Raw genomic sequence first — 13140 nt, 5'->3', positions numbered from 1 at the left:
AGGAGGAAGGAGGGAAGGAAGGAAGGGAAGGAGGAAGGAAGGGAAGGAGGGAGGGGAGAAAGAGACAGAAAGAGAGAGAAGAAAAAGGAGGAAGAGGAAAAGGAGGGGAAGGCGGAAGGTGGGGAGAGGAGGAGGAGACAGAAGGAGGAAAGACAAGGAAAGAGAGAAAGTGAGAGAGAGGGAGGAGGAGAAAAAAGGAGGGAAGAAAGGACACGAGACACGCCGAGACCACAGGAGAAAGAGAACTTTCCACCTTGAACTCAGAGGAGGTTTCTAGAAGAGGTGATGAAGGAGTAGGCTCTAAAAAATGTAGAGGGGGGCTTCCCTGGTGGCGCAGTGGTTGAGAGTCCGCCTGCCGATGCAGGGGACACGGGTTCGTGCCCCGGTCCAGGAAGATCCCACATGCCGTGGAGCGGCTGGGCCCGTGAGCCATGGCCGCTGAGCCTGCGCATCCGGAGCCTGTGCTCCGTAACGGGAGAGGCCACAACAGTGAGAGGCCCGCGTACCACAAAAAAAAGAAAAAAAAGAGTAGAGGGAGTTTTCTAAATACATTAGTTGAGAGCAGGAGTGAGGGTGAAATCATGCCAAGCAGAGCAGCAGAAGCAAAGGCCCAGAGGGCTGAAATGGCCAGATCCGCACCTGGGCACATGTAGCGCATGAGGCCAAGGTGAGGGAGACTAACGGAGACCAGAGAACACCCCGAGGGGCTCCACGGGGCACTCCACTACTTTAGAAAGTGGCAAATCGAGCTCTTTGACAGGCATCGTCATGCAGTTCTGGTGTTTCTGCTCCACTTTGCCTAATCAGATTAGAGTAGAATCAACTCTGATTCCCTGCCTCCCTCCCCTCCCTCCCCTCCAGCCACTCCATCCCCACTGACTGTGCCAAGGGCCAGCTGTCAGGGCAGCAGCTCTGTATGAAGCAATACCACGGGCTCTTCTCCTCCTACCGGCTCCCTGGCCACACCCAGGACACGCTGGTGGCCCAGAAGAGCAGTGTCATGCCGGAGCCTGAGCACGTCATTGTGGCCTGCTGCAACCAGGTAGGCGGCCCCTTGCTGCTGCAGCCTCTCAGGCCTGGGGAGGGGCGCACATGTGTTCATCCATTCCTGCTTCTCCAAGGGTGTTCAACCCCCTCCCGGAGTCACACGGTGAGTTGGGGCAGGGTGGCCCCAAAGTGCGGTGTCTTGATTCCTGGTCAGTCCCATTTCTCTCCAATGGTTGGATTTTAAGAACGAGGAGAGTCATCAATTGAGAATGCCTTCAGTGGGTTCCCATTTCAGTCCTGACCGGCCAGGTCAGGTTCAAAGAACAGCCTGGATGGACTGAGAGTCGTTAATGAGACCCAGCATGTCCTTAGCCCTTCCACATGCAGTCACCCAGGCTGTGGCCTTCCTGGAGACCACATACAGACAGACGAACAGCTTACAGACTGACTGTCAGGACTTCCATGTCCAGACCGTGGGCTTGGCACTTCCGTTCATCCCACCTGATCCTACGATGGCCCTGCAGAGGGGGCCTTGGAATCTCCATTTGACAGATGAGGAAACGAGACTTAGGTTAAGTGGCTTGTCCAAGGGTAAGAAGTCCTCCCAGGTCTGCCAGTGTCACAAGCCCACAGGGTCCTCAGATTGGGTTCCAGAGAACAGAAAAGAGTCCATGGGGGCCCAGGGGACAGGCCGAGCGTGAGGACTTCTGACAACAGACAGTATATTCTATATATTGAGGCTCCACATAAATATTCCACTTGACTAAAAGCTGTTTTCTTTTCTGTCAAAACCCAAGTTTGACACCCACCCTGGGGACTCCCCTGGTATTTGTTCTACAGTGTTTTCTTCTTGGGCTCACCTGACATTTTCAGTCTAAGCCAGGAGCCCTAAGTCTGCCATCGGAGGATGGCTGTTCCCAGGTTCGAAGCCCACCTGACACCTGGCCGGCCACAAAACGAGGACCTTTCTCCATCTTCGTTCAAAAGTCAAACCCAGAATTTCCCAGCACCCACGCACCCTAGCGTCCATCCCTTCCAGAAACACTCTCAGGCTCCCACCCTAAGCCGGGCCACCTGTATGCTGTTCAGCGTGTGGGACCAGGCACTCACGTCAACTAGCTGACAAGCGTTCTTGATCTGGGGCTAGGAATAAAACCCTTTACAATGCCCGAGGCTCTAGCTTCAAAACTGCTGAACGACAGCTCACAAGCCTTACACACGCAGAGCACACGCGGGTGCCCTTGTATATGTGTACACGTACACGTAGAGCATTTTATGTGCTGTTTTTCCATTTTAATCTTCCTCTGCATATTATTCGCTGACTTGCTTTTTTCTCCACTCACCAGTGTGTTTGAGATCTATCCCTGTAGCTGTACCTAGAGCTAGTTCATTCCCTTTATCTGCTGGGTGGACATGCACTGGACGAGTACACCACAATTTACTTAACCATTCCTCTACTGGAGAAAATTTGGGCTCTCTGTACCGCTTTGCTATTGCAAATAGGCTGATATGCACATTCCTTTATATGTCTTTCCGGGCACAAGAGTATACGTTTCTCTAAGCCTTAGGCTAGAGTATGTATTTATAAGAGCAACTGCTGAATCACAGGGCATGCACATTTTCAGTTTTGATTGACACAGCCCTCCAACAGAAGTTGTATCCATTTCTACTCAATTCCCCACAAACATAATGGTTTTATGTAATCTAGGACCTACAGAAACAAGCTTTCTTTAGTAAGTTTAACCTGACCTTCTTTGATTTGGGGCAGTTTGGAGTCCAGCACAGTCGGCAGTGTTGGGCTGGTCCCCACATTATGACTCTTCAGAACCATCACGTACCTTGGGAACCATGGGCCCGAGCATCCCTGCCCTGCTCTCGCGTGGAGGCTCAGGGAGGGCCTGACGCCTTGGGCTGGCCTCCCTGAGTGACGTCTTTGACCTGTTTCCCCCACAGTTCTTTGTCTTGGATGTTGTGATTAATTTCCGCCGTCTCAGTGAGGGGGATCTGTTCACTCAGTTGAGAAAGATAGTCAGAATGGCTTCCAACGAGGATGAACGCTCACCTCCAATCGGCCTGCTGACGTCAGACGGGAGGAGCGAGTGGGCTGAGGCCAGGACGGTCCTCGTGAAAGGTTAGCAGCAGTGCCCAGTGCGTCTCCACGCTCATCTCATCCTCACACCCATCAGCTCCCCTCCCTCCAGGGTCGGGCGCCATGCCTCATCCCCATTTGCCATAGCGCGGGGAGCTCAGGCCTCCCTCCAACCCAGGACCGATGGCATGTCCTGCTGTCAGCCGGGGTGCCTTGAAACTGAAGGCACCTTTTGTACCCTTGTAATTCATCTGACAATGTGCTAGCTTTCTGGGTGAGGCTGACTAGCCCTGGAATCTGAGGATGTCCAGGAATATTGAGGGAGGGAAGGTTATGAGCTGGATGAAGGCCAGCTGCAATGAAGCAGTTGTGTTTTACTGGTGGGCAGGGATGGTACTCATTTCAAGAGTCTGAGTCACTGGGAGAGCTGTCAGGTGGGAATTTGGGATGGAGCCCACCTCTGGGAGGGGGGTTGGCTACCTCCTTCCTGTGATTTCATGGTCCCAGAACTCTTCGTCTTCAAGCTGACCTTATCCTTCAGGCTGCTGCTCTTATGAAAGTTTCTGAGCGTTCTCATAAGAAATCCAGGAAGAGCCTTAACATTTTCAAACCGTCCTTCTGGAAACTACTTTTCAAACCCAAAGTGAGCCCTATTCTCAGAAACTGGATGGAGAGCCTTCCTTGCTTGCCTACATTAGAGATTCCCAGATGAGGGGTGACACTTCTGTGAGCCTCTGTCTGCCCCTCAGGTTTTGATGCAGCCAGGTGACCATTCAGACTCCCTGAGTGTCTGTAAGCTGAGGACCTGGGATAGGCCTAGGGAGTGTAAGGGACGGAGAGGATGAACCCCTGGCCCTGAGCAGCCCCTTCAATAGGAATCGGGGAACGGATGGCAGATGAGGGAGCAGATTTAAGTACATAGTAATGCAGTGTCCACCCATGTAAGGCAGTGGAGCCAGCAGGGGCCAAATAAATGCTCCAGGACTTCAGAGAGGGGAGGGAGCCATTTTAATTGGGAGGCTTTTTGAAAGGCTTTGTAGGAAGAGGTGGGAATTGAGCAAAGCCCTGTGACGTGAGTGAGAGGGGCAGGAGGGAGGGACAGTGTCCAGGCAAGCAGACCAACTGCAAGCATAGTCGACCGCCCAGCAGGGCCATGTCTGACCTGCCCAGTACCATGAGGAGAGCAGTCTGGCCGGCAAAGGTGGCCATGCTAAATGTACTGAGAGAATGAGAAGGTGGTGGGGCTTGGATGTATGGCCACAGGCACTTCCCTCTCCCTAGAAAGTTCTTCCCCCAAGGCTGGCTGGCTCCTTGCACCATCCCAAACTCAGCTCAGGTGCCCCACCCTAGACCTTCCTTGAGCATCCCCCAGCTCTCCCCAGCACACTCTGTCCCCTTGTCCTGTTTTCTCATCTTGATTGCATTTCTCACCCTCTGAAGTCAGCTTTTCACTTGTTTGATTCTGATTGATTTGATGCTGATGATCTGTCCTGCCCCACCCCTCAAGTCTATAAGGTCCAGGAGAACAGGGGCCTTACCTGGTTTAACTTCTGAATCTGCTGTCCCAAACACAGTTGGTCCCCAATTATATTTGTTAAATAAAAGAATGAAGGACTACTAAGGATACTGGGCTCCAGACTTATTTTCCACTTACCAATGAATTTTTCTTTCATTCGATTCTTGGGTATCTTCAAGTGCTTGGTCTTAAATCGGAGGCTGAATGGGTCACAGAGAGGTGTAAGAGTTGACCCTGTTCTCACCGACCTCACTGCCAAGTGGGGGAATTAATAACTTATGATTTGAAAGTGAGTTGATTCCCTCAGCAGACCATAGTGTAATCAAATCCCATTCTTCTCCCCTCCAGGGAAAGAGACAGGCATCAAAAGAATCGCCTCTGCTTCCAGTACGGTTCCCACTTTATTAGCAGGCCAGGTCCAAGCCATCTCTCTGCAGAACTGACCGGGACTGCCTTGGGGTTTGAGTGCTTGGGTGCGCTAATCAGAATTAATTTGTTAATGGCACTTGATCTGGCTTTCTGAATGGAAGTGCTGTTTCTAAAGGAAGCACTGCAGAAAGGAGGGGGCGCATACACGCCTTCCCTTTGGAAATCTAATTAATCCAGTTAGCACTGAGTGTGTCATCTGCACAGCGGGAAGCCAATCTTTCACAGAACTCTCCTCTCTGGAGCGCCCCTTCCCACGGAAGGAAAACAGGGAAACCACCTAGGATACAATTTTGGTGTAAAAATGAAAGATTAAGGCAGCTTGGGCTAGAGTGGAGAGTGAAGATGGAAAGACATGGGTGGGGTCTAGATACGTTTCAAACTAGAAGTGACAATAAGGAAAAGAGGAATGAGCAAGAGTCCTAAGTTTTTGATGTGAGCAACTGAGTAGATGGTGGTACCATTCACTGAGATGAGAACCAGGTGAGGGAAGTGGCAACAGAATGGAGAAGTCCTTTCCAAGTATGTTAGGGCTGAGACGCCTTGAGTCAAGTTAGATCTATGTGTCTGGTGTTCAAGGGAGAGGTCGGTACAGAGATATAAATTTGAGAGCCATCAGCACAGAAGTGATATTTAAAGTCACGGACTTGGATGAGATCATCTGGAAACGGAAGAATGGGGCCTTGGGGGTCAGGTAGAGAAAGATGCAAAGGGGATTGCAAAAGAGCAGCCTGTGAAGTCAAGAGGAAACCAGGAGATGAGTCACAAAAATCCAAGAGGGAAGGAGAGAGCCGCTGACCACGTGGGATGCTGCTGAGAGCTCACGGAAGAACAGGACAGAGAGGAAACCCTGGGCTTAGCAACCCTAAGTCAACCGTGGTCTTCACCAAAGCCAGACTAGAGTGCTAAGAAGGGTGAATGGTTGTATGCTGATGGCAGGAGGGAATTGTTGATGAGACGGTCACTGAGTAGAATCTTGAAGCGGGGGTGGTTCAGAAAAATGGGAGTGGTGGGAAGAGGATGGGGCTCAAGAGCAGTGTTTTTAGTAGGAGAGGCAAGTGCAGGGAAGTAATCCAGGAAGTGAAATTGTTAATGAGGAGAGAGGAGACAAACAGAGGGGTGGAATTCTTGCAAAGGCAAAAGGAAATGGAACCCAGAGAATCAGAGGCCTTTGACTGGTACAGGGAAAATAGGATCTGGGCCCGAGGTCCACGGGGATGTGGCTGTGGTGGCAGGAATAAGAGGAGGTTCCTGACTAGAGGCTTCTGGCTTCAGATCCGCAGAGCCACGGCTATGCACCAAGAGAGGTGAAGGTGGGACACTGGAGGCAGAAGAGAATACATGAAATGGCCTCTTGCAAAGTGGGAAAGGCAGCCTACTCAGGAAACTTGCTAAGACTCATGGACTGTGTCAAGCTTGTATTTGAGGGCTTGGGGTCGTACATTTTAGAAGAAATTAATTAGCATTGTTTTGCATTTCCCCTCCCCATAGTGTTCAGGTCCTGAGGTTCAAGCAAGGAGAAGGTGGGTCGCTGGGTTCAGCCAAGGTTGGTGAGCATAACGGAGGGAGTGGGGGGGCAGGTGTGGCAGGAGAATGACTATAATGCTGGAATCTGAACTGAGTAAGGAGATTCGTTAGTCTGCTCAGGCTGCCATAACAACGTACGACACACTGGGGGGCTTAGACAACAGCCATTTATCCTCCCCCACTTCTGGAGGCTAGAAGTCCAAGATCAAGATGTCAACAGAGTTGGTTTCTTCTGAGGCCTCTCTCCTTGGCTCATGGATGGCCGTCTTCTCCCTGTGTCTTCACATCGTCTTCCCTCTGTGTGTGTGGATGTCTGTGTTCTCATCTCCTCTTCTTATAAGGACACCAGTCATGTTGGATTAGGGCCCCACCCCAGTGACCTCATTTTAATTTAATTACCTCTGTAAAGATCCCCATCTCCAAATACAGTCCAATTCTGAGGTACAGGGGGTTAGGACTTCAACTTGGGAATTTTGGGGGGACATAGTTCAGCCCATCACAGAAGGGAAGTGAAAGACAGGAGTGGGTGGTGGAGAGTTGAAATAAGCAGTGGGGCCCAAGGGTTTTGAGGGTGTCAGTGAGGTGAGACGTGTTGCAGTGGGAGGTAAGAGAGTGTGAAGCAGGAGTCAAGAGTGTGGTCAGGGTGCGGCATGCTTGAACTAAGCTTTAGAGGGGGTTGGCTCTCATAGAGGTACACCCCCAGATGTGATGGTGGGAGTGGGTACTGAGGTTAGACTGTCAAAAGTGAGAAGTCAAGGGGCTGAGAGAGGAGTATGCCAGCCAGGTCACACACACGGGAATGTCCAAGCTACCGGAAGGATGGCCAGAGTGCTGATGGGGAGGAAGAAGATGAGCCAGGAGCCCAGGTCATCATGGCCGGGCACTGTAAGCAGTCAGTGGAGCCCAGCAGCAAGGAGGAGGGTGTGATGGGAGGGATGAAAGCCTAACAGCCACAGCTCCAAAGGGAAAGGGAGGAGGAGGAGTCATTTAGGAACAGGAACAGAGAAGGGGAAGCCCCCTACCAATCTGGCCCCCTGGTGAGTGTGAGGGGACACAACAGTCTCTTAGGAGGGGGTTCAGGGAAGTGGACCCTCAGGGGGGCCACCCTCCAGTTGAGGCAGAAGGTGAATAGAACACTTTCAGAAGAGGTTAACAACACAAGGGAATAGCCAGTCAGTCACCGTGAAGAGTCCAGGAAGGAGGAGAGGGGGAGAGGGAGGGCTGTGTCCACACAGGGGACACTGGAACAGCAGGGGATGAGAGTGCCAGGGAAAGACCCAAGGATGGTGGTCATTGTTGCATATGATGCTCCCAAAGCCCTAACCTTGGGGAAGCCTCTCTCCTGGTTCCAGGAGCAGCTGCTGGCTGTGGTTGTGAGGCTTGGGGGTCTTTCTGGCTCCCAGTAAAACCACAGTTAATTCTGTGAAATGGGTTGAGCTTTCCAGGGTATCTCAGCTGAAGTCCCAAGGGCTCCACCTCCCTTCCTGGGACCCAGGCAGAGACTCAGTCCATGAGCACTGGGCCCAGGCTTGCACTGTCCAGCAGGAGGCTTTAGACATGCTGAGCTCCGCTTGTCCTGATGGAGGCCTGGACCAAGGAGCCTGAACTCAGACAAAATCCACCCCTGAATTCTCACAGGGTCAGCTGAGACCCAGAGGGGCAGTTGATTTCATCAACCTGCTCTCTTTCCAGAGATGGTCCCTTGATCCCCCAACCAGGATGGCTACCTCTGTGAACCCCCAGGCTGCCCAGCCCCTGGCCCTCTGCCATGACATCAAGAGGGTGGAGCTCATGGAGGTCCAGTAACTGCCAGTGGGGCACAGCCCACATGGAGTGCCCTCCGGGGAGGCCAAGGGCTACAAGACCTGCTGGAACCGTTACTGCCCCTGAGGCCTGCCAACTTGCTGGGGAGACCAGAATAAGCAGAATCGTTAGGGCAAGAGTGGACAGGATAAAACCAAAGGAGGGTCTCCATCAGGAGTCCTGCGGGCGTTTGGAGGGCTCACCCCTCTGCACGTCATAGCCCAGGAGGGTTTCCTGTGTCAAGTGGGACTAGAGGTAAACCCAGGTGGGTTGAGGTCGGTGGGACTGGGGCTAGCTGACAATATCAGGATCATCTAGAGAGCTCCTAAAAAAACCCCAAAAACCCCAGATTCCTGGGTGCTGGTGATTTTCCAGTGGGACTGGAGTGAGGCCAAGGGGTTTGTATTCTTAAGGCATCCTCAGGTGTAGCCCAGGTTGGGACCCACTTATTCAGATATCAGCAGCTACTGTGCATGGCGGTTCCCCTTGGTGCTGGGCCCTGTCCTGGGCGCTTTCTGTCCCTTGTTGCCATCTGTCTTCATAATAGCCTATGAGGCAAGAATTTCATCCCCACAGAGCAGAGGAGGCTGTGTCTCCCACAGTTTGAGGGAGTCCCCACCCTTACAGGTGGTGGGCAGTGCAGCCAGGACTGAATAGGGAACATCTGTCTCCCCAGCCTGAGATCTGCGGGGCCCGGTGGGCAGGGGTGGGATTCAGGCCTCAGGAGGGCCGTGCACATCCTCTCAGTTCCTCCCTCCCTGCCCAACGCGAAGCTATGGCCTTCCCGAACCCAGGAGGAGCCAACACCGTTATCCTGGTCTGGAAATTTAATTAGACATCCAGCCCTGAGTCTGGAAGACTACAGCGCTTGTCAATTTGTAGGAAAAGGATAGCCAGCTGGAGACACCTCCACCCCGCTCACCCACCGCAGCCCGCTGGCTTGCATGGGTGCTGCCGTGGAGAACCTGCAAGCAGACTTCGGAGGCATATGCTGCCATTTACACAGTCCTGTAAATATTTATCCCCAGCAGCCAATTAGAGCTGAGCCACTGCTTTCAAGGAGGGAACTGACAGAAGGTAGCTGTGTCTGCAGAAAGCCTCCTCGGTCATGGTTTACAAGAACCACTCGGGATGGGGCATTTTGCTCTTTAAATATTGTCATCCAGAGATAGGCAAGTCTGCTGATTTGGAAAACAATTGCACATTAGCAATAACAGCATGTCTGATTTAACTGGCCCAGAAATACCTCCTGGTCTCTTGAGGCTGAATGCTGTTTCTTGGGGCCAACCCCTCCCTCCTACAGTGGAAGCATGAAGGCTTTTATGGATGAGAGCATCCAGGCAGGGAGAGGCATGTGGTCCAAGACAAGAGGCCTGAGCTTGACCTGTGCCTCACTGCTGTCCCCTGGAGCCTGGCTTCCTAGGCCAGGATGTGGAAATAGCAGCCCCACCTGTGGATAGGACCAAGGGGATGCGAAGCTGGTGGCCTGGTGCCTGGCACACTGAGGGTGATCGCTAAGGGATAACTCTTATTAGATTGGGGGAAACACTCTGGGGATGTTTTGCCCAAGCCCACAGCCTCTCTGGAAAAATCTGGTGAACTGAAAATGGGCACTGCCCTTGAAGTCAGTGACAGTGGCCCATGGCCTCAGACTCAATGGCCTATAGTCCTTGTGTGGAGCCCTAACCCTTATTAACTCTGGCGTGCTCTTTTGCCTCCCCCGGGCTCCCCACATACCACATGCTCTGTGTGCATGCACTCCAGACACCTGTCCTCTTTCATTTCTCGCTGGGTGCCATCTCTCTGGCCCTCACTGTCCATTTCATGAGCAGCACTATGATATTTGGTTACAAGGCAGCTAAGAGGTTTTGGGGATTTTTTGTATCTCCTGACCTTCTCCACTCACCACCTCTCCCCTATATTCTAGAAGTATGACAGCTCTTTAAATCTGCCTTTGTGAGAAAGGTGGCTAGAACCCAGAGGAAAGAAATTCTTGGCTCCTGACTTTAAAAAAAAAATTAAATTAAACTTATTTGGAGATAATTGCACATGCACTTGTAAGAAATAAACTCGCCTGTACCATTTTCCCCCCGAATGGTAACATCTTGCAAATCTTACAATATCACAACCAGGACATTGACATTGATACAGTCAAGATACAGAACATTTCCATCCCCACAAGGATCCCTCTGTTCCCTTAATAGCCACACCCCCCTCCCTTCCAGCCCCATCCCTCCTTAACCCCTAGCAACCACTAATCTATCCTTCATTTCTATGATGTTGTTTCAAGAATGTCATATAAATGGAGTCATGCAGTATGTAACCTGAGATTGGCTTTTTCACTCAGTATAATTCTCTGGAGATTCATCCAAGTTATTGCATGTGTGAATAGTTCATACTGCATTCCACAGTATGGATATATCACAATGAGTGATATAACCATTGAAGGATATCTGAGTTGTTTCTACTTTTTGGCTATTACAAATAAAGCTACTATGAACATATATGTATAGGTTTTTGTGTGATCATAAGTTTTCATTTCAGAAAAAAATGTTCAGGAATGAAATTGCTAGGTCATATGATATTTGCATGCTTAATTTTTCAAGAAACTGCTAAAATGTTTTTCAGAGTGACTGTACCATTTTACATTCCCATCAGCAACGTATAAGTGATCCAGTTTCTCTGCATCCTTACCAGCATTTGGGATTGTCACTATTTTTTTTTTTTACCCTTCTGATAGGTGTGTAGTGATCTTACTATAGTTGTAATTTACATTTCTCTTATGACTAATGATGTTGAATATCTTTTCATGGCTAATTTCCCTCTATAGCTCATCTTTTGGGAAATATCATTTCATGTCTTCTGCTTATTTTCTAATTGGATTGTTTGGGGTTCGGGTTTTGGGTTTTGGGGTTTTCTTTTTACTGTGAGTTCTAAGAATTGTTTCTATATTCTTTTTCTTTTCTTTTTTTTTTGCGGTACGCGGGCCTCTCACTGTTGGGGCCTCTCCCGTTGAGGAGCCACAGGCTTCGGACGCACAGGCTCAGTGGCCATGGCTCACGGGCCCAGCCACTCTGCAGCATGTGGGATCTTCCCAAACCGGGGCACGAACCCATGTCCCCTGCATTGGCAAGCAGACTCTCAACCACTGCGCCACCAGGGAAGCCCTGTTTCTATATTCTTTACTAGCCTTTTATTGGATATGTGGCTTTATATTTTCTCCCAATATGTAGCTTATCTTTTCATCTTCTTAACAGGGTGTTTCACTAAGGAAATGTTTTTAGTTTTGATGAAATCCAATTTATCAATTTTTTCTTTTATGGATCATACATTTGGCATCAACTCTAAGAATTCTTTGCCTAGCCTGAGATCCCAAAGATGAATTTCTCCTATTTTTTTCTAAAAGTTTTATAATATTGTACATTTAAGTTGACAATCCATTTTGCATTAAATTTTTTATAAGATATGAGATTAAAAAAATATTTTTTTATTTGGGTATAGTTGTTTTACAATGCTGTGTTGGTTTCTCCTATACAGCGAAGTAGAGTTCCCTGTGCTGTACAGCAGGTTCTTATTAGTTATCTATTTTATACATATTAGTGTATATATGTCAATCCCAATCTCCCAGTTTATCCCCCCCGCCCTGCTTTCCCCCCTTGGTGTCCACACGTTTGTTCGCTACACCTGTGTCTCTATTTCTGCCTTGCAAACCAGTTCATCTATACCATTTTTCTAGATTCCACACATATGCGTTAATATACGAGATTTTTATCCAAGCTTTTTTGAGGAGGGGTGCCTATGAGTGTCCAATTACTCCAATAATATTTGTTGAAAAGGCCATTCTTCCTCCACTGAATTACTTTTGCACCTTGGTCAAAATCAAATGGACATATTTGTGTTAGACTATTTTGGGGTTTTCTGTTCGCTTCCATTGATCTATGTGTTCAGCTCTCTGCCAATACCACACATTCTTGGCTATGTAACTATGTGATAAGTCTTTAAATTGGATACACTGACTCCTCCAACTTTATTGTTTTTTAAAATTGTTTTAGCTATTCTAGTTCCTTTGCCTTTTCACATAGATTTTAGAATAATCTTGTCTATATCTACAAAAAGTCTTCTGAGATTTTGATGGGAGCTGTGTTAAGCTTGTATATCAATTTGGGAGTATTGGCATCTTCACCCTGTTGAGTGTTCCAATGCGTGAACACGGTATGTCTCTCCATTTACTTAGATCTTTGATTTTTTGCATTAGTGTTTTGTAGTTTCAGTATACAAGTCCTGTACGGTTTTGTTGGATTTACACTGGAGTACTTCATTTGTTTTGCATGATTTAAATCACATTGTATTTTTAATTTTGGTGTTCCTGCCTTGTCACTGGTACGCAGAGATACAATTGATTTTTGTATGTTTATCTTGTACGTTGTGAACTTCTAACTCACTTATTAGTTCTACATGGGGTTTTTTTTGTAGATTCCATATAATTTTCTACATAGACAGATCATGTAGTATGAAAATAGGCAGTTGTTTTTTCTTTCTTATATGTTTCTTTTTTATTCCCTTTTCTTGCCTTTTTGTGCTGTCCAGAACTTCCAGTACTATGTTGAATAGCAGTGGTTAAGAATGGGTATTCTTTCTTGTTCCTCATCTTAGGGGCAAAGCATGCAGTCTTTTCACCCTTAAGTATGATGTTAGCTATAGGCTTTTTTTGTAGATGCTGTTTATGCAGTTGAGGAAATTCCCTCCTATTCCTAGTTTTCTGAGATTTTATCATGACAAGATGTTGAATTTT

At 48.9% G+C, this 13140-nt stretch overlaps 1 protein-coding gene across 1 annotated transcript in view; it reads left to right on the top strand.

Moving 5' to 3' along the window:
* Positions 1 to 13140, top strand: part of CHAT (choline O-acetyltransferase) — a gene marked incomplete at both ends in the record, with an annotated part of 46552 nt that overhangs the window by 8399 nt on the left and 25013 nt on the right. Inside the window, 2 exons of the mRNA XM_081243202.1 lie at positions 862 to 1042; positions 2941 to 3118. Coding sequence (XP_081099328.1) covers positions 862 to 1042; positions 2941 to 3118 — 359 coding nt within the window. The remainder of the gene's footprint in view (positions 1 to 861; positions 1043 to 2940; positions 3119 to 13140) is intronic.

Source organism: Mesoplodon bidens, assembly GCF_964165515.1.
Source record: "Mesoplodon bidens genome assembly, chromosome: 1".
Taxonomy (NCBI): Eukaryota; Metazoa; Chordata; class Mammalia; order Artiodactyla; family Ziphiidae; genus Mesoplodon; species Mesoplodon bidens.
Note: the sequence above shows the minus strand (reverse complement) of the source record. Positions and strands in the feature narration are given on the sequence as shown.